This window comes from Caretta caretta, chromosome 21 (assembly GCF_965140235.1).
Source record: "Caretta caretta isolate rCarCar2 chromosome 21, rCarCar1.hap1, whole genome shotgun sequence".
NCBI lineage: Eukaryota > Metazoa > Chordata > Testudines > Cheloniidae > Caretta > Caretta caretta.
The window spans coordinates 14,518,693-14,545,746 of NC_134226.1; the positions used below are offsets into that span (position 1 = coordinate 14,518,693).

The 27,054-nt window shown below is 54.7% G+C and overlaps 2 protein-coding genes across 7 annotated transcripts in view; one reads left to right on the top strand and one right to left on the bottom strand.

Annotated features, from left to right (window-relative positions):
- Window positions 1-1,571, top strand: part of ADORA1 (adenosine A1 receptor) — a 75,639-nt gene extending 74,068 nt beyond the window's left edge. For all 3 annotated transcript variants that reach the window (XM_075122116.1, XM_048826740.2, XM_048826739.2), the window contains one exon: window positions 581-1,571. In XM_075122116.1, the coding sequence (XP_074978217.1) occupies window positions 581-1,334 (754 nt within the window). In that variant the 3' untranslated portion in view covers window positions 1,335-1,571. The remainder of the gene's footprint in view (window positions 1-580) is intronic.
- MYBPH (myosin binding protein H) overlaps window positions 1-27,054 on the bottom strand; it is a 48,453-nt gene that overhangs the window by 5,900 nt on the left and 15,499 nt on the right. For 2 of the 4 annotated variants that reach the window (XM_075122115.1, XM_048826736.2), the window contains 4 exons: window positions 26,403-26,542; window positions 21,088-21,247; window positions 20,053-20,189; window positions 18,894-19,080 (listed from right to left, as the gene is read on the bottom strand). In XM_075122115.1, the coding sequence (XP_074978216.1) occupies window positions 18,894-19,080; window positions 20,053-20,189; window positions 21,088-21,247; window positions 26,403-26,542 (624 nt within the window). Of the gene's footprint in view, window positions 1-14,733; window positions 14,963-15,804; window positions 15,847-18,893; window positions 19,081-20,052; window positions 20,190-21,087; window positions 21,248-26,402; window positions 26,543-27,054 lie in introns of those variants that run through there. The other 2 variants (XM_048826738.2, XM_048826737.2) reach the window with 2 other exon arrangements.

The following is a 27,054-nucleotide window of genomic DNA, read 5'->3' on the forward strand; positions in this document are numbered from 1 at the left end:
GTAAGTGTGAAATGCTCCCACTGGTGGGAGTGGAGTGTTCTGCTTCCAGCCACTGCTAACTTGGCTGGACTGTGAACAGGTAACCTAGAAGTGAATGGGCCATGGCAATTCTCTGACCCCCACCCTCTTTGGGCTTAAAACTGTCTCTGGCCTCTGAGGTCAACGTAAAACTGCTGTAAGACCAGATTCAGTCCCCATCCCTCTCTCTGCCCCCACAAAGTCTCACCCCCTTAGTGCAGGAGCTTTCTCCTCTCCAGCCTCTGACCAGCCTGCCTGTGCCTCTCTGCCTCTCCATTCATCTCAGCTTCTTGATCCGGGCACCCCTCCTGGTGCACCCCCACCACCCTCCTCAGGCATTCACTCTGTGGGTGATGCTGAGGCCAGATTTTCTAAAGAGCTCAGTATCCCACATGCGCCCATCATGGGCTCTTCTGCAGATTGGGCCACTTGTTTGGGTGACTCCGTGGGAGCTGATCTCTCAAAAATCCCCTTTTGCTGCAGGGCATGGAGCTAAGAAGTGACCCAAGCTGCGATTTCCCCTGTATCTAACGCCACGTGGTGTTTTCTGTCTCCTCCACAGGTACAAGAGTGTAGTGACACCCAAACGAGCAGCTGTGGCCATTGCTTGCTGCTGGATCGTTTCCCTGCTCGTGGGGCTGACCCCCATGTTTGGCTGGAACAACCTGAACAAGATAAGGAGGACTCAGGAGGCGAACGCCAGCCACACGGCGTTCGTCATCAGGTGCCAGTTTGAGAACGTCATCAGCATGGAGTACATGGTCTATTTCAATTTCTTTGTCTGGGTGCTGCCCCCCTTGCTGCTGATGCTCATCATCTACCTGGAGGTCTTCAACCTGATCCGCAAGCAGCTCGACAAGAAGGTCTCGTCCAACTCATCGGATCCTCAGAAATATTACGGGAAGGAGCTGAAGATCGCCAAGTCCTTGGCACTGGTCCTCTTCCTGTTTGCACTGAGCTGGATCCCGCTGCACACGCTCAACTGCATCACCTTGTTTTGCTCGTCCTGCCAGACTCCCAGCATCCTGACATACATCGCTATTTTCCTGACTCATGGCAATTCGGCCATGAACCCCATCGTCTACGCCTTCCGGATCAAAAAATTCAGGACCACGTTCCTGCAAATCTGGCATCAGTACATCTGCTGTGAAACCGACAAGAACGCTAACAACCTGGACAACAACGAGCTGGGCACCTGGCCGCTACAGAGAGCAGGGACCATCCCAGATATGCCGTTCATTGATTTAAAAAGTCCTTTTCATGTCCAAAGAGCAAACTTGGCTTCACCCCTTCCACACGCACACAATTGTAAATGACTGGTAGGGAAGGGGGAAGCAACGACCCAGGAGACCTGAGATGGTCAGACCAAGCCGACGTTTACCTGAGCTAGCATAGGGCATTATTTATTCACAGCCATTGTACTGTTCTGATATTGTAGCCTGCACTGTTCTTATCTTTTATTTTTAGGGTGAAGTGTATCTAGGTATTCAAAGGGGAATTGTCCAGTCAAGGATGTGATTTATCTTTAACTCAAATAAAAAAGAAAGACAGCAGCTCTGCAGCATTATGGATGGGTTCTCGCTCCCGGGGTCTCACTGCGGTGCTCACTCTTAGAACTGGGACAGCCAGAGGCTGCTCAAATCTAAAAGCGGTATGAGACAGGAGAGGGGCACAGAGTGGGACAATGGGGAAGTGGCTTGAGGTTGTAAATGTCCCCATGTCCTCTCTCCTACATCTCCCATAAGGATTCCTGTGATGCAGCCCCTCCCCTCACCAAGGGGGGAGAGTCGTGCATCATGGGAGATGTAGTCTGACCAGGGAGTCCAGCCTGTTATGGAGAATGGGAGCATAAGGCACCCAAACTATTACTCCCATGAGGCACCGTGGCAGCATGTTAAATAGAAACATTTCAAAATCTGACCAAATTATTTTGCTGAAAAGTTAATTTTCTGAGGGAAAAAACCCTTATTTTCCAACCAGATTTAGGTTGACGACATGAGGGCTAAGCTGCCCAAGTCTAGCAGGTCGGGCATCTGGATTTTAGCCAGACAGTCCTATTTTTGAAAGGTTTGTCCCTCTCCAGTACTGGTCATGGCTCTGCCCCCGGCAGAATGACCTCATATGCATGGTGCATGCAAGGTCACAATGGCTCATGTCAGGTCATGGCGGTAGGGTATGCCCAGCATTCTGGGGATGTGTCAGAGGCCACCCTGTCGTGCCCACACCATAGCTTCCACCGGTGGAGTTGGGACACCTGAAACTCCCAGTGCAGATGCTCAGCCGGGGACTATGGGGATGAGCCCTTGGGGACTACAAATAGGTGGTCTCTCTGTCTACACTGAACCCACAACTTGCTTCCAGACAGGCCTCTGATGTGGAGCCTAGCCCAGACCTTAACTGTGCTTCATAACCAGGCTAAGACAGGGCCTGACGGGACACAGGGCTACTTTTAGCTGCAGCTTCTCTCGCTCGTGCCTTGGCCTGCTTGCGGAGCTGGAGGCCTTCCCATGGTAAGCAAGGTTGGCTTCCTCAGGTTCATTAGCCTGAGTTGGTTGCTCTGGAAGCTCTGGAGCCAGATGGCGCCTGTATGTAGATGTCACAATGGTGAAAATACACAGACAGCCTTAACCAGCGCTGCCAGGTCAACGATATAGCAGGCCATGATCTGTGGACTGGCAGATATTCAGGCTACCCTTTAGAGACATTGGCCAGAGCAAAAGCCATCTGCCCCCAGACTCCATTGTGGTAGAAGCTTGTATCATGGGGGCTGCAGCCTCTTTGTTCACATGCTCTGAGTTGTGAGTCACTGATCTGCACTCTGAGCTCCCCTAGAAAGTCTTCCACCTGAGGGAGAGCGCGCGCCCCGGAGCTGCAACCTCCCCAGCCGCAGGAAGGCGGGCGGCATGGCCCCAGCTCCCTGGAGCCCAGCAGCCCCGAGGAAGCGGAGCTCTAGGGGGTGGAGTGTGGGCTGGGCCACACCTGGCTGTTTGGGAAGGCTGGGGGAAGTCACTTCCTCCCGGGTTCTGCATCCCTCTAGGGACGGCCCTGTTACCTTACGCTCTGTACTCACCCAAGTTGGGCCTCCCCATCACACTGCTGTTTTTACCAGTGTAGCGTCCTTATCAGCCTTGCCCCGCCACAGGAAACGATTCACCAGCTTAGCCCGTTCCCGCTGCCTCCCCTCTGCCAGAGCCTTTCACCGGCATGTAGCTACCCACCGCAGCACGGACACAGCTTGCTTGTCACTGGGACGTGCAGCCACATGCACGCTACAGCCGGTGGTGTGTAATGTAGACATGGCCATTGTTGCTTGCGCCCAGCTTACCAGAGGGTCCAGATTGTGCCGTTTGAGTGACATGTCCTTTATCACTTTATCTTGTGCAAATTTTATCACTCATTATATTAAGTTTTCTTCCAGGTCATTGGTAAAGATGTTAAATAGTGTAGGGTCAAGAACCGATCCCTGTGGGACCCCCGCTGGAAACAGACCCGCTCAGTGTCTCAGTTACATTTTGAGAGCTAGCTGTAAGTCAGCTTTTAATCCATTTGATATGTGCCATGTTGATTTTGTATCATTCTAGTTTCTTAATTGAAATTGCATTCAGTACCAAGTCAAATGCCTTACAGAAGTCTAACTATATTACATTAACACTATTACCTTTATCAGCAAACTTGTAATCTTACCAGAAAAAAAGATATGCAATTACTTTGACAGGCTCTGTTTTCCGTAAGCCCGTGGTGATGGGTACTAACTATATTCCCCTCCTTTGGTTCTTTATTAATTGACTCCTGTATCAGCCACCCCATTATCTTCCCCGGGATCAATGTCAGACTGACAGGCCTATAATTACGCAGGTTGTCCCATTTATACTTTTTCAACATTGGCACAGCGCTAGCTTTCTTCTACTCCTCCAGAACTTCCCCAGAGTTCTAAGACAAGTTGAAAAAAAATCAACATTAACACTACAGCAAAGTCTTCAAACAAGTCTTAAAAGTCTTGGCTGCAAGTTATCCAGACCTGCTGCTTTTTAAATGTCTAACTTTAGTAACCGCTGCTAACATCCTCCTGAGTTACTGCTGGGATGGAAAGTATTTCATTATCATTATATGGGATGACTATCGTATGGGGGGAGGGATAGCTCAGTGGTTTGAGCGTTGGCCTGTTAAACCCAGGGTTGTGAGTTCAATCCTTGAGGAGGCCATTTAGGGCTCTGGAACAAAAATTGGGGATTGGTCCTGCTTTGAGCAGGGGGCTGAACTAGATGGCCTCCTGAGGTTTCTTCCACCCCTGATATTCTATTCTACTTGAATCTGTCTTTTTCCCAAATGCTTATTGAACACTTAAACCTTTTCTGCATGATTATTAACAATTCTACCATTTTCATCTAGTAATGGACCAGTACCACGGTTAGGATTCCTTTTGTTCTTGATATACTTCAAAAACTCCTTATTGTCCTTAACTCCATTGGCCATAGATTTCTCCTTGTATCTTTTTGCTTCGCTTATCAGTTTTATACAGTTCCTTCCTTCTAATTTATATTCATTGCTATCAACTTCCCCTTTTTTCCATTTGTTTATATACATACTATATAATATTTTATAGCTGCTTTCACTTCCCCTCTAAGGAAGGTTCGTTTTTCAACCAGTGTAGCCTTCTTTCTCCATTGTGAGATTATGGCTTTTGGGGCATTTAGTAAAATGTTCTTAACCAGCTCTCAATTATCATTCACATTTTTCTGTTTAAATTTTTTCTCCCAGCTGTTTTGGCTATAGTTGTTTTCAGTTTTGTGACATCATCTTGGCTGACACACCAGGGACCTCCAGAGCTAAAAGCATGCTCTGCTCCACCTTGAGTTAAAGGGTCAAGCTTGTCTGACAAACTCACGTCCTCTGTGGATCCAGCACAGAGTGGTACCTCTAAAACACATGAACCAACGGGTTACATAAGATTTCCCTAGGCTTGTATTTGCTCCCCTACCCCATTTGAGCTGTAAGAGAACCCTCCAAGCAGTTACAGGCTTTGCCTGGCCTAATGGAAGCTGCATTCGCCACTGGCATAGATGCCAGGAGTGATCATTTCCACAAGCACAGTATTTGACAGAGACTTCAAATATGGTGCTATTTCCCGGTGCTCTCACTTGCTTTAAAATCTCCAGTGATCTGGAGAACATTCAATGTCCATGAAGCCTCTATAACCAAGCAAACAAATACACAGACCTAAAAAAAGTCTTTGTTAATTAACCTTAACTCTGCCCCCATAATCCTGCACACTGTCTGTCTAATTGGTGGGGGAGGGTTCACTGGCATAAATCACTGCAGCTTTAGAAATATTTGAAATGGCTGACTTTCAATGATAACCTTACACAAACTACAAACATGCTCTCCTTCAGGATAAGTGGGCAAAGTGAGAATTAGAGTTAAACTTGAGGTTGGTTTTACAATCGCTTCATTTTCACGTCTCTTTGTTTGTAAAACACCATGCTGATAATGTTGTTTCAACTCAAGCACTCTTTATTCACTTCTATAACTCTGTCTTCCAAGACTTTAATTTGGCAAAAATGTGGCACGAATGACCTGCCCTGGGTGACGTATTCCCATCAGGCAGCCTCTAGGATGTTTGTAGTTTATTGCTGATGTCATTGTAAATCATGGGGCCTCGTTCCCACGTTGAATCATATTCAGCCAAGCGGCCAGGTTCCTGGAATCGACAAGTTTAGCTGGGACTTGCAAAGGTGCCCAGAGGCCCTGGGGTGAGAGGCTCATAAATTAAAAGCCACTCTGATGATTGTTCTCAGCAGAGGTCTGCAAAAAAATTTCCACTCTGTGACCTGTGGAGAGAACTCTATATTTGAGGAGGCAGGTCAGTGCCCTTACCCATGGCTTCACATTGCAGCGAACTCATTTAGTACCAGTTACCCTTCAGAGTCATAGATTCCAAGGCCATAAAGCACCACTCTGATTGTCGTCTGACCTCCTCCATAACATAGGCCCGAGAACTTCCCCATAATCATACTTAGAGCAGATCTTTGAGAAAAACAGCTAGTCTTGATTTTAAAATAGTCAGTGATGGAGAATCCACCTCAACCCTTAGTAAATTGTTCCAATGGTTAATTACCCTCCCTGTTAACCATTTACACCTTGTTTCTCTTCTGAACTTGTCTGACTTCAACTTCCAGCCATTGGGTCGTGTTAGACCTTTCTCTGCGAGTCTAAAGAGCCCATTATTAAATATTTGTTCTCCATGTAGGTGCTTATAGACGGTGATCAAGATACCCCTTTACCGTCTCCTTTTTAAACTGAATAGATTGAGCTCCTGGAGTCTATCATGCTGAGGCATGATTTCTAATCCTTTAATCATTCTCCTGGCTTGTCTCTGAACCCTCTCCGATTGATCAACATCCATCTTGAATTGTGGACACCAGAACCGGACATAGGATTCCAGCAGCGGTGGCATGTATTTGAGAGTCTCCCATCATTACCATCAACTTCTCCTTTCTTCCATTTGTACATATTATTTTTTATAACTGTCTTCACTTCCCCTCTAAACCAGGTCATCTTTTTTAAGCCAGTACAACCTTCTTCCTTGATTGTGGGATTGGGGCTTTGGGGGCATCTAGTAAAGTGATCTTAAACAATTTCTAATTATCCTTCATATTTTTCTTATTACATTCCCTCCCCCCCAGATGATTTGGTTCATAAATATTTTCAACTTTCTGCAACTGTCCCTTTAAAATCACTAAATATATATAGATATATATTACTGGTTTGGCCTTTATTCTGTTTGCACATAAATATGAGCAAGTCTTGATCACTCGTACCTAAACTACCACTGATTTTTGGTTCTGTGATCAATTCCTCTTTACTTGTCAAGAGAAGGTCTAATATAAACCCCCCGTGGATTGGCTGCAACACTGTGTGAGTTAGAAATTTGTCATCTATAATTTTTAGAAATTCCGAGGCTGTTTGAATACTGATAGCATGTGACCTCCAGCAGATGTCCCTCAAATTGAGGTCCCCCATGAAGTCCCCTTTTTTCCCTACACGTTATAGATAGGTGCTTAAGGAGCCAGTTATCCTGATCCCTACTGTGATTTGATGGTCATATACTGACATCGACCTATATCCCATCTTGTGCTTTAGGACATTGATCCATAAGCGTTCAGGATAATCTTTTTCTGAGCTATCAGTGACTCGGAAACAGATAATGCCATTTTTGGCATCCCGTGCCACTTTTGCCTGCTCAATCCTTCCTAAATAGGTTACAATCATTGATTTTAAGATACCCGTCATAGGAATCATCCCATCAGGTTTCAATCCTAGCAACTAGATCAAATTTATGCTCGTAAAACGTGGTATTGGTCTTTAAAGCAGAATCAGGAAGCAGGGTGGTGCAGTGGATACAGCAGTGAAGTGGGACTCAGGAGTCCTTGATTCTACCCCTGGCTCTGCTGCTGGGTGACCCTGGGCGCATCACTGCCTTCCTCTGTGCCTCAGTTTTCCCATCTGTAAAATGGGGATAATGATACTGCCCTCTTTGGTAAAGTGCTTCGAGAGATACTGATGAAAGGTCCTGTATAAAAGCTAGGGATCATAATGTTCAAAAATCATGAATCAGCCCCTCCCTCCTCAAAAGCACCAGATTGGTTAAAAAAAAAATCATGGTATATTAAACACAGTAACAATCGGGGGTTCTTCTTTTGCCTTTCGGGATCACATTTGCCAGCTTTTCTGCCCCCCACTCCCCCTCCAGGCACAAGGGTTAGAAATGTTTTACAACTGAAATCTGAGCCTCCCATGTAATCCCTGACTCCAGGAATGGGGCTTTAATGTCAGGAGACTTGTGCTAAAATCAGTGTGAAAGCCAGCAACATTACCATGACGGGACACAAAATACGCTGTCACCCAGCTCCTGAACACCTGAGGATGGTGAGGGGGCTTTGGCGGTGGGTGTGATGACGACTAGGGTGACCAGATGTCCCCATTTTATAGGGACAGTCCCGATATTTGGAGCTTTTTTTATATGGGCTCCTATTACCCCCGGCCCGATTTTTCTCACTCGCTCTCTGGTGACCCTACACACACAGCCCCGTACACTCAGCACCATATGCCTCTTTTTTGTGTGAGTGGCAATCCGTGGACACAGCTGTGCCATGGGGAATACTGACCTGCAGCAAAAGTAGTGTATAGACCTTGGTATAATTACTGGGGTGATTTTACACTGTAAAAACATTGTGTTTAGAACTGGGGGGGGGGGGGGGGGGGGCTGGTTTTACTGTTGAATTTCCTGTGCTTGTCTGTGCTGAACAGAAGCCACCCCACTAACAACAAGAGGCCGCAGCTGGAGATGGGGAGCAGCCCGTGGGCAGTGGAGAAGAGAGACCTGGCCCAGGCGAGCTCTAAAAGGGCAGGACGTGAGTTAATCATCTTGCTTTTCCCCAAAAGGAGCTGCATTCCCGAAGGTGCAACACGGGCACCAGGAGTGGGGCTGGATACGCAGGGCCTTGCTAGTGAGTGGTAGAGCCTTTCCCCTGCAGGGCGCCAGTCTGAATCCAGCACCCCCGTTCCCCTCCGCCCCCCAGCTCTCAATTGCACCATCGGGAATTATCTCATCGAAGAGCTAGTTGGTGGCTCCTATACAAAGTGCTTTGCAGCATCAGGACCTAGCTAAAGATCGATGTGGGTGGCACTCGGTCTGCAAGGAGGCCATCCCCTGAGGATTGCCGGCAGGATGAGCAGGTGAGTTTGGTGGCTCCCAGTTCACATCGCAAACCCACCTCCAGGCTTAGTGCTAGATTTAGGTGATGTCTGCACTGCAGCAAACGTAGCTACCTGCAATCTAGCTAGCTGGGGTGCTGAGAGGCCATGGCAGTCCAGGCTAATCAGGTGTCTACAGCCTAGGCTGAAGCAGCTTCCCTGCTATCGGTACCCAAGCGTAGTGAGATTAAAGCTGGCTCGGGGATGTCCACACGGCCTGCCGTCACGCCCCTTGATTGCACTGTGGCATGACCCTGACTGAAGATGGGTCATTTCATGAGTGCTCCTGCAGTGGGGGGCCGAAATCACCTGGCTCGCTCTACCTGGTGAGAGATGGTGACACCGTGCTTGGCGGGTGCACACCGTGGGCGAGGATTCGGGCGACCAGAGGGCAAGTGTGAAAAATTGGGATGGGGGAGGGGTAGGGGGTAATAGGTGCCTATATAAGACAAAGCCCCCAAAATTGGGACTGTCCCTATAAAGTCGGGACATCTGCTCACCCTAGGGAGGGTGAAGGCGGATAAAACACAAACTAACCAGGAGTTCATTTAAAAACAAAACAGCTCGTGATTTTTTCTGCCAGTCCCAGGATATTTGGGGGCCTGATGTTTTGACCTTGCCGGGTTGGTGCCGCTGAACCCGATGGCCATGGCGTGTGGCCGACAAGTGCGGATGGCTACCAAGCCCCTCGCTGTCCTGCCCTGCCCTGCCCACCTTGGGGACATGGGCTGTGGGGCGCATCTCCCAGAACTGTGTGCCGATGGGCTGGGGAGATTCTCCCCGGCCTGGCTCCCCTGTTCAGCATGGGAGGCCGACCACAAAGGGCCAAGGGAGAGGAGCGCGCTCCATGCCCTTTGGCACTGGGTCCCCGAACATGCCGCCCTGGTGGCTGCAGCCCCCGGCTCCCCTGGCATGGCTCGCTGGCAGAGTCATCCCCGCTGTTTAATGCACCTGCCTGCAGAGATGGGGGCAGGGAAATTGGTGCAATGGCGCCCTCTGGTGGAAGTAGCGTGAGGGCGCTGCCCAGTGAAAGCTGCTCGGGCGTGCAGGGTGGGGCTGGTGAGGGTGATGGGTGCTCGGGCTGGAGGCTGCCTCTGCTAGTGCCCAGCTCCCAGGGTGCCTGTGGACATGGGGAATGGGGCAGCGGGGAGGGAGCAGGAGGCAGGGGCAGCAAAGGTGGGGTCCCCTATATCGGGGGTGGGCTGCAGGGACGATGGGATGGACCACAGGGGTGGGGAGGGGTGTCTTGAACTCTGCCTGGCTGGGGTCCCACGGCGAGCCCTTCCCAGGGCAACAGGGCTATAGGAGTGGAATAGGATTCCCCCTTAGCTGTAAGGTGTGACCCTGTCCTGGCGTGTATCCCAGGATGCAGCTGGGTCTGGGGAGGCTACGCTCCAGTGGCAGGCCGGGGCAGAGCAGCAGGGTCAGGGCTAGCTGTCCAGCCCAGCAGCCTGGCACCCGAGTGCACTTGCCCCTGGGGAAGGCCCTTGTTCAGACACGTCCTCCAGCTCTTCAAGCTGAGCCTTTCAGCCGTTCCCGCACACCCAGGATTAGAAAGAGCCTGCAGCCCAATTCCCCAGTGCTCCCGCCGATGCGAGAATTCATCACTGCCACACGGCCCCTTCATGGCAGCTATGCCAGCACCAAGAAGCCCCAAAACAGCTGTCCAGCTGTCCCCGCCCCGGGCGATTCCCCACATGCATGGACTCTCTGCCAGGGTCAGAGCTGATGCCACCTGTCCCTCACATCCCCTGCAGGAGGTGTGCTGGGGACCAGGCGGGGACATGCCTAAATCCCAGCTCCTCTGCAATGCTGCAGCCTGTAGGGACCACGGCAGCAAGCCTGTAAAGCTGACCTAGCCCGTACAGGGGCAATGTGCCTTGAACGGGTATAAAACTGACCGAGATGGGCGCCAGCCCGGGGGGGGGGGGGGTCAGGGGGAGGAGCTGCTTTGTGATTTGTCCCCAGCCTCAGACAGACAGTCTCTACACAGGTGATCTTTGATCTGTTGTCGGCACCATTGCACAAACCTGCTACCAAGACAATCTTTTAGCTGGCAGAAGGAAAACGAATACCCAGCTTGTCTGATGCATGGTGGGGCTTCGGTATGCCAGAACATGTGTAGTGTTCTATAAATGCTGAGCATGACTCCTCTGCTTTGCCACATTATTACCTAATACCCAAGGTTTGCCACAAATTCTGTGTGAACTATCTGAGCCCGTTTGGCCAGCTGACGCTGCTGATTTACACTGAGCAGCCCTGTTCAGGGACCAGGACCCAGGGAACTAGGGGCAATGCGAGCGGATTCCCTCCCTGAGCCTTTAGTTATCCTGAGAAGGCTGAAGGGCCATTGTTTCTGTCTGCTCGCATGCAGTGACTCTCCTGTAAGCAAGATTTCAGAGTAGCAGCCATGTCAGTCTGGAGCCACAAAAAGAACAGGAGGACTTGTGGTACCTTCGAGACCAACAAATTTATTAGAGCATAAGCTTTTGTGAGCTACAGCTCACTTCATTGGAATTCATACTTCGCTGTCTGGGGGATTTGTGTCTGGCACAAGCCATTGTTAACCAGGACTTGACATACAGCCTGCAGGGCTGTGACCACTGTCTTGGCTTGGTTGCTGAGTGACTGACTGGGAACAGAGGCTACTGCATAAAGCGATTAAAGCCCTTTCCCTGCCATCCGGTTACCAGCTGTTTCTTTTTAACCTGATGGATCAGTCTAGGGTTTATGATAATAAACAGCCTCTGACCTGAGTAGTCTCCGCTCTGTAAGTAACGAAGCTTCCTCACTGTTATTGAGTTATTGTTAGTTAAAGGGTTTTATTCCATCTCCCTGTAACGTATTGATGCATTGTCTCATGCCCACATCTTGCGACTGAGAATAGTATGGTAACACCCATTGTTACATGTTCTCTATGTATATAAATCCCCCCACTCTATTTTCCACTGAATGCATCCGATGAAGTGGGCTGTAGCTCATGAAAGCTCATGCTCAAATAAATTTGTTAGTCTCTAAGGTGTCACAAGTCCTCCTTTTCTTTTTGCAGATACAGACCGACACAGCTGCTCCTCTGAAGCCTGAGAGTAGATGGGGCTCGTTAACTCACCAAGGGGCTATGGGCCGCCAGCTGTTGTGTAGAAGGGATATTATTTTTCTTTTATATTGCATGACTCGCCCTTTTCATCACCGGCTTATTGGATGCTCAGCTGGGGATTTTGTGGTGTCCAAGGTACAGTACATTTGGGCCACTGCTGTGCGTTATTCTAGCCGGGTTCAGGGATTAGCCCAATGGTCTACCACGCAGGCTGCAAGAGCTAACAACTGAGGTGCTTGCAAATATACTTTTAATACTAAGGAATGCGCAGTGCTCAGATTTCTAGGAGGCAGGACACGTGGCAGGGAAATTCTCTGGGTTCAGGATGAACTTTGCAATGATTTGGGGTGAGTTCCTGGCCCCAGTGATGCTAAAGGCTGAACCCCAGTTAGCTTCTGCAGGGGCACCCTTTGTGGTTCATTCTGCTGGGAATTTTAAAACTAGAAGGAAGCAATTGCAGTTGGTCTGATGAATGTGTCAAGGAGCTAAGGTCTGCTTCGATTGCTTTGGAAAGTCAGCCTGGATCACGTTCAATAGCTTATGTTGCTGAGATCTTTATGAACTAACCCCCCACCTTGCAGCATATTGTGAACCCTGTGCTATTGGGCTACATGGTGCCCTCAAGATCCCGACGTGGAGGAGACCCCACCATCACCACCGATTGACCCCCCTGCATGGAAAGAGGGCTCAGGTAAAGTCTGTGGCCGCATTCTCCCTTCCAGGTTTCCTGATGTCCAGCCCTACGGTCGCTCCATAGGTGTCGCTGTCTGTGCTGGCTTTCCTTTGCCCTGGGGGGCCTGTCTGCTCTAGGGGCGCCATAAAGCAGCCGCCTAGAAATGCTGCTTATCGTATATGAAACTCTAGACCCCAGGGGACGACAGCTCTTCAAGGGAGCAATGCCTCTGCGATGCATGGGGTACTTGGGTATCCTTCCTCGAGACCCTGGGGGAGCAGCAGCACCTGCTGCCAGGTTCTGGGAGGGAGTGATCATCGTGACCCATCGCGAAGGGGGGGTCAGAGGCAGGAGGCCCTGCAGATCAGTGGAGGTATAGGGGGAAGCTGGCAGAAGGAAGGAGCCTGTGTGAGACCAAGCCCTGAGTTACCCAGCTGATATGTCTCGGCTTCCCACGCTTTGTGCCTTTCACGGGTGGGTTGCAGACGTTGGGTGAGTCTCCGAGTCCCCAGAGATGGGTTAGGGGTGTAGAGAGCAGTGTTCAGAATGCCACACTGAGGGCTGGGCTGGGTGCGAGACCCCAGCCAGCGACAGCAAGGCAATGCACCCCTCCAGGGTAAGAGGCAGCTGCTGGTTTAAATGCCCAGCAAGGCTATGCCGCAGTGCAGGGTAGGACGTGACGACTAACGCTGCAGGCAGTTGGGGTGGGGGGCAGAGCGGGTCGGGGCAGAGGGTGGAGAGGCAGCTGGGCTCTGCAGTGAGACTGCAGGGCTGAGGCAGGGAAAGGGAATTCTCTCTGCAGCAAGGGCGGAGGCAGAAGGGGCGGTTTGGAGGGGAAGGTGGCAATGTCACCAGCCAACAGCCCTGCTGCTGCCAAACAATCCATTTGCAGCAGGCCAAGGCCAGCTTTTCACCAGAGCTCAGTGCAAATTGTGCCGGCTGGGCGCTGAGTTCTTTGGAAAATCGGGCCCCGGAGGTGGGCCCTGAGTGCCTGAAAACGCGGCCTGAAAGGCTCAGGCCCTCGGCTTCCCAGCTCTGCAGAAGGAAAGCAGCAGCGTGGCCCCGCCCCGGCCCCAGCACGCTGCTGGGGTGTTAGCTTAGTTAAGGAAGAGAGACATCAGCTGAGCCAGCCAGGTTGCTTCCTGTGGCACAAGGGGGCCGGATTCCCTACTCTCTTGCAGCCAGGGCTAAGTGGGTGTAAAACGCTGCATTGTACGCTGAGATCTTTAGCAAATCTGCTCCCATGTGCCTATCATAGAAGATCAAGGTTGGAAGAGACCTCAGGAGGTCATCTAGTCCCACTCCCTGGTTAAAGCAGGACCAACCCCTAATTTTTGCCCCAGATCCCTAAATGGCCCCCTCAAGGATTGAACTCACAAACCACTGAGCTATCCCTCCCCCCAGCTATCCCTCCCCGCAGGGGTCAGCAATGTGTCCGTACAAGGACATGAGTGTCTGTGGTGAACATGTCGAGGTCCGCAGTAATGAATGACACAACTCTCCCGCTGTCCGTCACTACGTCCGGGAATTCTGTCAAGCGTCCGTCGCACAACATGGCGGTGCCGACCCCTGGTTCTCCCCACCGCTTTGACTGTCCCCTGTCCACGCCCCATCATCCTCACGGATCCCATTTCACCCTCTGCCCCGTGGCTTTGCTTACGCCGGCGCTCCCCACCCTGGCCGCCTGCTCGTGCCGCTCCTTGCACGGGGACACAGCCGCAGCTTCTCCCAGGGGAGCGTGACAGCCCTTCCGGGGGCCCACAGGCAGTCTGAGCCCTGCCTGGCCCCACGGGCAGGGGTGCCCAGTTCCAGTCGCTAAGGCAGAGCCCCTGCTGCTCAGAAGCGCTGCACCCCCCTCACACAGCTCCTGCCCCCAAACTGCCCCCTTGCAGCTCCAGATGCTCCAGCAGCCATGCATGGGGAAAAGACTCTCATCTCCCCCCTGCACACACACACACGCTGCCAGCTTGTGAGGCTGGTCCAGAATCCAAACCTGATCCTCAGGCTCAGCCCAGTGCTAACCCCTCCCTGACCAGTAGGGACCCCTCCTTCCTGAGTGCAGAGCTCCCTTGGGCTCCTGCCCTCTGAGCACCTAAAGGAGCAAGGCCCCAGAAAGCAGCCCAGCCCCTGCCCCAGAGCCTTGCTCTGGCTCAGCCCCCACCCTGCCTCGCCCGCAGAGACCACGCAGCAGTGCCTTGCACGCTCACTGGGAAGCTTTTTATTGTCACAGCTAAAGGCACGTTGGGGGACTGGAGCACCGGAGCAGAGCTGCCGCCACAGGACGCTGCTTCAGCGCGGGACAGAGCTGAAGACGAACACAGATCTGGGGACAGGGCCAAAGCCGGCAGGCTCCAGGGTCCGCTGCATTTCTGCTGCCCACGCTACCAAGTGGCAACTTCACTCCAAGCTGCAGCTTCCGTCTACGGAGCAAAGAGACCAGGCCTGAGCCAGCGGGACAGTGCCGTGCTGAGACCGGAGCCTCTGGGGCTGGGGGGCAAGGAGAGGCTGTGCAGCCCATCTGTCCAGCTTCAGAGGGGAAAGCCTGGCCCAGAGCTGCTTCCCGACGCCCACACAGCGTCCTCCCATGCTCTGGCCTAGCTCTCTTCCTACAGACGTGTCCTGCCCCTTGCCCCTCCCACTGTATGACCAGGCTCCAGCTCCACTCATCTGTCTCCCCACTGGCCCCGTACCACTCCCCCTGCATGGGCACCAAGGGCCCAGGCTTGGACCCCCATATACAGATGCTCCCAACCCAGAATCTGACCGATGCTTTGCTCTCCCTGTACATGCCCACCCCCTACCCTCCATGCGTCTGGCTACACTCGTTTCCCTGTTTGTGACCACTGATGTCTCCCAAAGACTCTGTGCTCCCCGACACACCAGAGCTCCCCTCACCCACATGCCCACTAATGACACAGGGCTCTCCACACACCTCCACCGTCACCACCCCTCCTCCCAGGCTCATGCCCAGCACGGCCCCAGGATTGGGAACGGCTTCTCTCGCAGGGCTTGGCTTGTCACCAGACTCACGCAGTGACAGCAAGGCCTGGGTCTCTGCTCCCCATCCCCACCACGCTGCGCTGGCCAGAATACGCCCTACCGTGCAAACAGCCCTCTCTCCACCAGCAGGCAGCCCACAGAGGGCAAGCGGGGATGGTACTGATCACACGACCTAAAATGTAGCAACCGTGTTTGGGTCCTTGGGGCCGGATGCCCCTGCCCCGACTGGCCTGATTATAGCCCCATGTAGACGCCAACCTACCTTGTCCTTCCTCAGACCCGCCACATGGCCCTCACTGGGGTACTGTGAAAAACAATCCCATAGCAGAGTCAGGAAACCACCCCTTGGGCCTTTGCCACTCGTGCTGCAGGACAACGCCGTCCCTCATTCCCACCACCGTCTTCTCTGCCCTGCCCCTCAAGCTCTGCCCTCATGGGGGGGGGGGGCCACAAACCCCGCTCTCAGGGAATCCAGTACCCAGACCCACTAGTCTGATGTAGGAATGTTTCCCTGTCCACTCCGCCTTGGCTTCAAGCCACCACCTGTTGTCCTGCCACATTCGGGTCCCTTGCCATCTTCCCAGGTTGGGCACGCTCCTCCCCTTCCTACTCTTCCCCTAAAGGTATTAGCGGCTGCACTCGTGGCCACTCCGCTTTGCTGGACTGCACGCACAGCTCCCATGGCTCCTAGCCATAAACCCAGGTGTCGTCTCCTTGCCTGTTTTTGTGGTGCTCTAGCTTTTCCAGCCTGGGTCAGGGCTCTGGAGGGTGCCATTGTCCCCACCTGAGGGCTTGGCGCCCCTAGGGTCCGTGTGACTCCCCCAGCCTGCAGCGTGCCTATGTCGGCCACTAGCCCTAGCTTCTACAGCCACATCACACTGCAGAAGCGGGTCCGCACCGGCTCAGCCCGCTGGGGTCCTGTCGCTGCGGCTGCATTTACGCCGACAGAATGCGTACCCTTAGCCCAGCCAGGATGCAGCCACAGTGATGCTGAGCCACTATTGTAGATGGGGACTGAGGGGGCGTGAACCGTCCCTCAGCTGTGAGGCCTGCCACAGGGCACCATTCAGGGCTGGGCCTGTTTGGTATCTCCGCTGAGTCCTCTCAGGGGGGAGCCAGTGAACTACTGGGCATTCGCATCCCTACGCCAGCTGGCAACTGATGGGGACGGGCTCTGTTGTCGTCTCATTGACTGTGGGTGCTGGTGCTGGGGGGGGGGGGGGGTGGCACATGTTTTGAGGTCACCCCAGAGCAGGCAGCAGGGCAAGCTCCAGGGGGCGCTGATGGGCCGTGCCAGCTCGTTCCAGGGAGGGGATATGCCCCCCATGGTGGTTCTCCAGCGGAGCCATTTGCAGGCGATAGCAAAGGTGCCTTCTACCATCTTCAACTGGGCCGGGCGCTGTGTCCCTTTTCCCCGCTGACCCCTGCACTGCTGGGTCCTAGGCCCAGCCCCTCCGTGCAGGAGGGTTATGTCGAGCACGTCACTTGGCGCTACCCTGCAGGGCTAGTCAAAAGCTGCAGCTTGTGCAACACGGCTGCCCGAGGTCGGCAGGGCAAGCCAATGTGAACGCCTAACACCTGTGCCCAAGCCCCGCCCAGGCTTCACTCTCGGGTGCGATTCAAGCTGTTAATACTAGAGCCCCTCAGACAGTCTCAGGACGACCTGTCCTCATCGCCTCTCCATTATGAGCAGCTGCAATGTTCTTGCTCACCTCCCGGGAGCACTGGTGAGGTAGCAGGTGCTCAGCCCCGGAACCGCTCCCTCTCGTGGCCCGGCAGAGGCCAAGTTTGGTGACTCCTAGGCTGCAAAGCCAGGCGTGTCTGTCCAGGCTAGCTGCTTAGGGGCCTACTTGTGCAGGGGGCAAGGGGTGTGGCCAGCAGCTGGGCTGCTAGTTTATACGGTGGGGAGAGGGGTGCCTAGAGCGGCGATCTGGCTAACTGGCTAGCAGCTTCCTACTTTCAGCCTTCCCAGTGGAGGTGCCCTTGCATGCCACTGTCATTGCCTGGTCACCAGACGGCGCTCCTGGTTCCCGGTACACTGTGGGCCGCTCAGCAGATGGGCTCTGGCTGGCTGCACCCCACACTGGCCCGAAACCCTAGCGCAGCTGTTACAAAGCCCACTATAGCCGGTGGCTCTTTGCCACCCCTGGAGCCTAATATCCCAGCCGCAGAGCTCGGCTTAAAGAGATCGCAGTAGGGCAATACGGTGACCCTGCGGCGCTCCAGAGGGAGAGAACACAGGTCACCACGGGACAGTTCCTCATTCCAGCCAGGAGCGTCTGGGGGAGCCAGGCACAAATCTGGCTCATCTAGCCGCAGCCATGGGGCTGTAGCATCTGGGCGCCGGGCCTTGTGCACAGAGGCCACGTGAGATGGAAAAGGGACGTTCTACTGGAAACCCTGAGGCCTTCCAGCCTGAGCGCACCCCTCTTACCCGCCCCGGGGAGTGAGCTGGGAAGGCTCGGAGAATGGCAATGAGGTCGTGGCCCAGAGAGCCACGACTGGAGAGCCACGACTAGCTGGCAGCTGCTCAGTGAGGGACCTAGGCCCCGCTTTGGTGGACAGCTTTCCGCATCACAACGGTTCTGGCCACATGTTCATGGGGGGTACTGAGCGCTTGGGAAAACCGGGGCACAGCTGAGGATGCTGAGCCCTTGGGAATGGGGCTCTCGCTGGCTCTCCTATTAGCAGTCTCCACCCAGCAGTCTCCACCCAATGGGCTATGGAGGATGCACGCCTCACCCAACCCATCAAGGTGCTTATATGGCCCTCCTCACTCCCAAGTACTAATGAAGGGCCAGCCTGGGGCCCCTTCCCTGTGGGCATGGGGTGCTCATCCACCCCCTGTGCTGCACCAAGGGTAGTATCTGTCTCTAGGGCTGTAGAAGCTGCTGGGAATGTCCTAACTAGAGCCTGCTGCCTATCACCCTAAATCTGGGGCAGATACAGCCCTTCCCCCATGACACATTCATGACACCCACTGAGGAGTGGGTGTTACAGGTCCCCCGCTGGGCCAGACTGTTAGAGGGGCAGGGAGGGAGGTTTGACTCTTTAGCTCAAACTGGCACCATTCATGCTTTTCGCTCTGGAGGGCCCCGGTTCAATCCCTGCTGTCCCCCAAAATGGCAGCCGTCAGAGCCTCCTACATACAGTGAGGCAGGAGGAGATTCCAATGCAGTGCCGTGGGCTTCAGTAAAACATGCAGGGTTGAGATTTAAAGAAGCCTAATGCCCCAGATCTCAGTAAGACCCAGGCACCGAAGGCTCCTGGACATCTCAGGCTGTGAATTTCAAAGACAAGCAATCCCAGCACTGGGACGAGGAACAGATCCACAAGAGCCGCCAGCCTTACCTTTCACATCAAGCCTACAGTCCACCGAGGCTTCCCCGAGGGGATTGACTGCTTTGCAGGTATAGATGCCTCCGTCAAATGGGCTGGGTTTCCGGATTTCTAGCGAGCAAACCCCCTCGTTGATCACTGCGATGTACTTGGGGTCTTCCCGAATCTCCATCTGGTTTTTCAGCCAGATGATTTTGGGCTGAAAGACAGCGGGTTTCGTTAGCCGTAGAAATGAGCTTGTTTCCTGAACAGCTGCTCGCAGCAGCTGGAGGCACCTCACTAGCCCAAAGCTTCTTCCTGTAGCCAGTGCTCTGCCTCTGGTCGTCTTCACGGCTTTTCTGCACTGGTCCTGGCAGTGAGACCTTTGAAGAGCCCCTTTGCCGTGGTGAATTAGAAGCCACCCAGCTGGTGTGATCTGTCAGTTTCTGGACAGGACTCTCAGGGCATGCAGCAGGGCCTTTGGGGGAACAGCCGTCCAGGGCCCCATGCCCATCGCTGACGGGGCAATGGGGTAGCTCCCCGTGTGTGCGTGTAATGGGGCTTTGGTGCAGCAGAGGAGTGGGTTAACCACTCAGGTGGCACTGTTCCCTCGGCGGTGGTAAAACACCCTGATGCCACGGAGAGGGGCACCTTAGATATTAACACACTTGCTCTCCGCAGCCCCGCGGGGAAACAGGCAAGTATAACTAGCCTCCTTTTAGAGATGGAAAAATTAAGGGTGAGGTGAGGTGACTTGCCTGAGGCTGTAAATAAGCAGCGCCAGCAGGATTAGAACCCAGGTCCCCCAGCTGCTGGCTCTGCATTCCAGCCACTGCCTCTTCCAGGCCATAGGAAAGTCCATGAGAGGAAGGCGGTGCATGTGGCTGGGGAGCCCGGGCAGAATTTCTGCACCCCCACCCCTCACCCCCCAGGGTTGGCGCACTCCCCTGACCTGCCAAAATGGGGCGCTGCATTCCCAGTGCTCTCAGATAACTCCTCCGGCCCCTTCAGACACCGACCCCACTCATGGAGCAGCCTCTGAGCCCGCTCCTTCCTGCCGTCGCCTGGTGCCACCCAAGCACCCAGCACAGTCACGCTGCAGGCTCTGGCAGCCGCTCAGGCACCCACCCCATGACAAGACGTGCAAGGGAGGGCGGAGGAAAGGCGGGGTGAGGAGAGGGCGGAGTCTCACCTTGGGGAAGGCCCGGACGCAGCAGAAGAGCTGGGTGTTGTAGCCTCTGGTGGTGGACCTGTCCGCCAAGGGCTGGGTGAATTTGGGAGCTTCGGAGAAGTCCCGGCCCAAGTATTTCTCGGGCTGGTAAACAATTTCTAGGAAACAAACAGCAGGTCACTGCAGCGGCCGCCTGTGCCCCGGTGCTCGTGCCAGGCGGCGGTGGGGCTCGGGGCACCCTCAGCAGAGAAGCACGGACTCCTCCAGAACACCCTCCTCCCAGGAACAGAATCAAACCCTGCCAAGAGTGGGTCACTGGAATGTGTCCTCGCCCCGTGCTCTGTACCAGCCCAGGAGAACCCCTATCCCCACGCCGCAACACACTGATGTCCCCTGAGATCCCACCGCAGCCACCCAGCTTGTCTCGGAGGGCCAACATCTCATGCTGGGAGAGCAGCTCTGAGGCTGTGCCACCCCATGCTACCTGGCAGGAGATCACAGGAGAGAAAGCAACGGGTTGGGGGGAAATTACCAGGGAGACCACCCCTCCTGGAAAAAAAGCTATTTTAGGAAGGTTTAAGAGAGTATTTATTGGGACTATTTTTCATATCCTTCCGCCTTTGGAGCTAGGGGCTGAATCCCATGTTAGGGATCCCAAAGAGGTCCACAGAGCCTCCCCAAAGTGCTCTAAGCTGGCTGTGTGCCTTTCACACCGTACCGTCCACTACCGCAGGCTCTTGGGTGGGGTCAGGAACAAGGGCTGCGCTCGGACTCCCCCTGTTCTAACGGGAGAGCGCTCCCGTTTCGAGCCGGGCAGGGCCCGAGCCGTTGGAGCTGAACGCTGCAACCTTTCGACGTCTAGAAAACCCTGGGCCTCCTCCTTTCACTCACATCAGCATTGCTGAGCTGCGGCCGGCTGCAGCTTCCCCAGCCAAGCTGTCTGGCCCCCCCGGGATCTGGCTGGAGATCTCCTGCTTCTGCCATTGGCCACCTCTTAGGGAGAGCACCTCCTCCCCGCCCGGCTGCTGCTCTTTGTTGGGCGCCCCCAGCACCCACCTGGTTTCGGGATGTGGGCCAGCTCCGTGGTGACGGCCGCCACGGCGCTGTGCCCACAGGCGTTCTCCGAGAACACCCGGAAGGAGTAGCTGTTGCCGATGATGAGGTCCGAGACGGTGCAGCTGAGCCGGGGGCAGCGCTCCACCACGGTGAACCATTGCTGGAAGCCAAGGGAAGCCGGGCTGTTAGTACGGGGACTGGCGGACGCCACCCAGTCCCCGGGGCTCTTCCCGCTGCAAGCCCCAGTGCTGGGAGAGTGGGGTCAACCCCCCCGCCATGGTTACAGCACAGGTTGGCAGGCAGCCCCTCAGCCCAGACCCTGGGGGGAGCCCGGGGCCCTGGCGCTCCAGCTATGGGCCCGGGCTCCACCCAGGCACCGAGTCGGTCTTTCCGTGCCTGCATCCCTGCTGCAGCCCCTCTGCCTTGAGCAGCCGAACCCAGCTTGGCCGAGGCCTCCACCCTCCCGTGAGGCGCCGGGCAGGAGCTGAGATTCCCTAGATGGACACGCCGCTCGAGCCAGCATGGCAGCCAGCTTCGGCCCCTCCGCCCTCCCCCATCTTTTCTCTCCTCCTCATTAACGGCTCTCTCCCTGCTCCACGGCACTCCCGGCCATCGCCCCGCTCCACCTTCACCCTCTCCTCCAACCCACTCGCACCCACCCCCCACTCAGTGTGAGCCCCCTCCCCTGCCCTCCATTCCACCCTCAGCGAATCCTGCTCGCCCCAGGGCCTGGTGGTGGCCTGGCCCTTCTGCTCTCCTCAGACCTCTGCTGGCCCCTTGACCTCAGTCCCTCCTGACCTGCCCAACACCCTCCATCGGCCCGTCGCTCTCCGCGGGCTCTTCTCTCCCGGATTTTACCATCTCCCCTCTCATAATCCCTCCCTTGAGCCTCCCCGCCTGCCCCTCACAGCCAAGATCCTCAGACACGCAGCCTTGGCAGTCCGGCTTTAACATCTCACCCCAGGCACCCTTCTCCAGCCTCATCTCCCTGGACCTTCCCACCGTCTCTGATCCTGTTGATTGCACCACCCGTCTCAGCTGCCTCTCCCCGGGCATGGCTGGTTCTCCCCCCGCCTCTCTGGCCACTCCCTCCATGTCTCCTGTGGTGTCTCCCCCCACCTCCATCCATGGGTGTCCACTGGGGCTTCTCCTTGGGGACCCTCCTCTTCCCCCTTTGCCTGGGTGACCTTATGTGCTCTGATGGCTTCAGCTGCCATCTCCCAGACCTTCCTCAAAGCCCCCGCAGCCCATCCGCTCAGTCTCATGTCTGTCCCTGACTCCGGCACCGCAGCTGGAGGGCGGCATGGCAAAGACCGAGCTCATCTACTTAAAGGCCAGAAGGGTCCATCCTCTCATCTGACCTCCTGCACATCACAGGCCACAGCCCCTCACCCGCCCACCCCTGCAGTAGTCCCACCACTTCTGGCTGCGTTACGGATGCCCTCAAATCGTGACTAAAGACCTCAAGTTACAAAGAATCCACCACTGACACTAGTTTAAACCTGCAAGTGACCCGTGTCCTGTGCTGCAGAGGAAGGCGAAAACCCCCCACGGTCTCTGCCGATCTGACCCAGGGGGGCGGAATTCCTTGCCGACTCCAAACATGGTGTCATAAATAAAGGGAAGGGTAACCACCTTGCTGTATACAGTGTTATAAAATCCCTCCTGGCCAGAGGCAACATCCTGCTACCTGGAAAGGGTTAAGAAGCTCAGCTAACCTGGCTGGCACCTGACCCAAAGGACCAATAAGGGAACAAGATACTTTCAAATCTTGGGGGGGAAGGCTTTTGTTTGTGCTCTTTGTTTACGTGTTCGTTCTCTCTTGGGACTGAGAGAGGCCAGACAGAAATCCATCTTCTCCAACCCATCCTAATTCAAGTCTCCAAAATTACAACCAGTAGAGATAAGCCAGGCAAGGTGGATTAGTTTATCTTTTGTTTTATGTGAATTTTCCCTGTGTTAAGAGGGAGGTTTATTCCTGTTTTCTGTAACTTTAAGGTTTTGCCCAGAGGGGGGATCCTCTGTGTTTTAAATCTGAATACCCTGTAAAGTATTTTCCATCCTGATCTTACAGAGGTGAATCTTTTACCTTTTCTTTAATTAAAATTCTTCTTTTAAGAACCTGATTGATTTTTCATTGTTCTTAAGATCCAGTGGTTTGGGTCTGTGTTCACCTGTACAAATTGGTGAGGATTCTTCTCAAGCCTTCCCCAGGAAAGGGGGTGTAGGACTTGGGGGGGATATTTTGGGGGAAGACGTCTCCAGGTGGGCTCTTTCCCGGTTCTTTGTTTAACACGCTTGGTGGTGGCAGCGTACAGTTCAAGGCCAAGGCAAAGTTTGTACCTTGGGGAAGTTTTTAACCTAAGCTGGTAAGAATAAGCTTAGGGGGTCTTTCATACGGGTCCCCACATCTGTACCCTAGAGTTCAGAGTGGGGAAGGAACCCTCACACATGGTGAGAAGTTAGACCCTGAACATGTGGGCAAGACCCACCAGCCAGACACCTGGGAAGAAATTCTCTGTAGTAACTCAGAGCCTTTCCCATCTGGTGGCCCATCTCCGACCATTGGAGATATTGGCTGCTAGCAGTCGCAGATCAGCTCTGTGCCAGTGTAGCCAGACTCCTCACACCATTCCTGCCAGAAACTTATCAAGTTCAGTCTTGAATCCAGTTAGGGTTTTTTGCCCCCACTGTGCCCCTTGGGAGGCTGCTCCAGAACTTCATTCCTCTGATGGTTAGAAACCTTCGCCTAATTTCAAGCCTAAACTTGTTGATGGCCAGTTTATATCGCCCAGTAGAGAATCCAGGGCCTGTCCCATTACTCAGCCCTTGGGGCCACCCTTACAGCCAAAAATAAGCCATGTAGCCGCACCAGGGAGGGGCTAGCTGCAATGTAGACACCCCCTAAGAACGGAAAGAGATTCCTCATCTGGGCAACTCTGAAGTGGGTGGACTCTGATACCTTCCCCCTCAACTGACATTTTAGCCTATTAATTACCCGTAGGGCAGGTGAGAAACAAAAACCAACACAGCCCACAACTCTGATTTCCTCCAGGAGGAGACATGTGGTTGTCTTCTTTGTGCAAACCTCTGATACTCCGATTTGCCTCCCCTTGGGATACCCTCGAGAACGACTTGGGGCCGTTTTGCTGGGCGAGCTGCAGAAAAAGGCACTGACAGTTCTCGATAGCTCAGATCGTTACTGAGATACCAGCCTAATGACTTGCTCTTTGACGTCCTTCTGGTGGAGAATCTTCCCTCAGCTGCGAAAAGTACGAGCCATTGAATGCCCCGAGCAAGACAGACAAGGCATGGCAGCCGGCCCTCAGCCGGGGTGAGCCTTTAATGCGCAGGGTAAGCAATTTGCTCGTGGGGAGGCTGCAGTTGTTGACACAACAGAGAACAGTTGCCCTTGTGCCTGGCTCAGCGGGTCCTGCCTGCATGACATTCTCCCTTTCGCCTGCACCCAAGCATCATTCAGCAGCGACTGGTCTCTCAACAGGTGCCGGTGGGGGTTGGGCAAGGGGGATCTCACTACTTTAAAGGCTGAAAAGCAAGAGGTGCTGAAACTGGCAGGCCTCCTCTCCTCCCCAGCCCACCCCACCTCTCCGCCTTCCTCTTCCGTATCCCCAGATGCTTCCTCGGGCCAGTCCCTCCCGTGACCGCCTCCAGTAGCAGCAGTGGGGGGGTGGGGGGAGCTGCCATGACCCCTACATCTGCCCACTCCCCCGCCCGACAATTAATTCCACCCTCCAACTCCCAGATCAATCCTGTCCCCCCATCAACTCTGCCCCTGCATCTGTTCTGTCACATCTCTCCTCCTGCAGCTCCTGGGGTTCTTCACCTCCTTCTCCCAGGCCTCGGGAGGGGCTGCAGCGGGGTCCCCTCTCCAGGCAGGATGTTGCATGCAGGGAGGGGAGGGGCAGAGCAGACCCCGTTGCTCACAAGGGGAAGGACGGGGAGGAAGTGGAGCTGCTGGGGTCTCTCTGCTCTCCCCCCGTCCCCCGCTTGACAAGGTGTCACGTCATTGGGGGGGGGGGACAGAACCCTGTCTACCTCCTGCACAGATCTGATTGGCTGCTCTTCCCCAGGAGGTGAGTAAGTGGGGAAAGCAGCTAATCGGGGGTGGTCCCCGAGTGGTACTAACTATGCGCCCCACTGAGACAGTTTATGGCCTGGGTCTGCGCCCCATTGCACCATGAGGCTTGAGCACTGGGTAGCGAGGGGCCTGGCATTGACTCTCCGCTCACATTAGAAGGGCACCTGCCTCTTGCTCAGCCCTGGGCCCAGGGCTACTCACTGCTCTCCAGCCTTCAGGGCTCTGCCTCCCGAGGGCAGCAGCCAGCCACCCCATAGGCAGCAGCAGCTGGAAACGAGGTGCCCCGGCTAGAGGCACGGCACCTCAGAGTGCTTCCCTGGGAAAACTCCACTTGACGGACCATCTCCATGGCAGGTGGTTCTGATCACGTCCGTCCCTCAAGCCCCACACCCCCACCACCAGCTCCTCCTCCATGTCATCACACACAAGCTTCTGCTCCTTTCTTTTCAGGTCCTACACAGCTTAGTGCCTCCCTGCTTATCCACACCACACGGCCCTGACTTCCCCCACTCTGCTGCCCGTACAGCGCCAACCTCCACGCCCAAAGCCACCTATGCATCTTCTTCAGAGCACCCCCTGGGGTGGGCAGCGTCCTCCTGGAGCAACCTCTGCCCTCGCCTCCTTCAAGCCCCTCTTGGAGGCTCACTTCACTGGGTCACCTATGGGCAACTCCCAGCTGAGAACATCGGGTCTGTAGGGACCTTGGACAGACACCTGATTTCTCGCTCGCTTTGTTATTTTTTGGAAATAGCTGATTTCAAACCACCTCACTGTGAACAGAGCTGGCCTGGGTAAAGGCATGGGCCACCCTCCACCCCATTCTTTCCAGCTGCCTGTTACAGCCTCTTGCTTTGTCTTGCCTTCGCCTGCGAGCCCTGGCCGTGCAGCACCCAGCCCAACGGGATCCGGATCCCAACTCGGGCTCTTGTGCAAATAACCGAACACATGCAGAGCTGGGAACCAAACCCTTTCAGAGGCACCCAAGAACGCCCCGTGCAAACCACTCCTGCGCCGCGACGTGAGGACTCTCTCCTACACTGCGCAAACAGACCTCAGGAGGGGGCTCCATCTCCACAGCACTGCCTGCTGGGGGAGGTTAGGAGGCTATCGACACCAACCCCCCTGCTGCCATGTCCGCAGCGTCTGACTCAGGCCGTACACCCTCCCCAGGTCCCGCTGCTCAGAGGGGTATGCCAGGCAGACGCCGCAGACTCACCCCACTCTTCCTGTCCGATTTCTGGACCGTGTACCCTTTGAGGGCTGCGTTCCCGTTGTCCTTCGGCGGGCTCCACTCCAGCGCCACGTTAAACCCCCACACGTCAACCAGCTTCAGGTTCTCTGGAGGGCCCGGCTGCTCTGCAATGACAACCAGAGGCTCATACCAGCCCCTGAGGCCATCCCCTGGCAGGTACGGGGTGGGCACGGCAGCTCACAGCAGTAGCCAGAGAGCTCACACAGCCACCTGCCTGCGGAGACGGCAGCTGCTTTGCTGAGTCCATGGGTTGCGGCTCTGTGGATCTGTATGGGGTGGGAGTAACTTGGGGAACCCTGGCTGGTCCCTCACCCAGAATCTGCCCCATCTCTTACGAATCTGTAGTGCCCATCACCATGGTGTCAGAGCAGGGAGAGACCTGCATGTGTGTCTGTCTGATTTCATGGGTTATTCATGTGTGCAGGAGCCTACAGCAGCATCTAGGAGTCTAGCAAGAATATGCACCCTGTCCCCCAGCCCATAATGACCCTCTCTCCGTCCCTACCTTCTAGCCATTTTGTACCCTCTTATTCATCCCTTTAGGGCATCTTAGCCTTATGCCCAGAAGCAAGCCCCAAACCCTGCAGTGTTTCTCATGCAGACCTTTCCTCCTGAC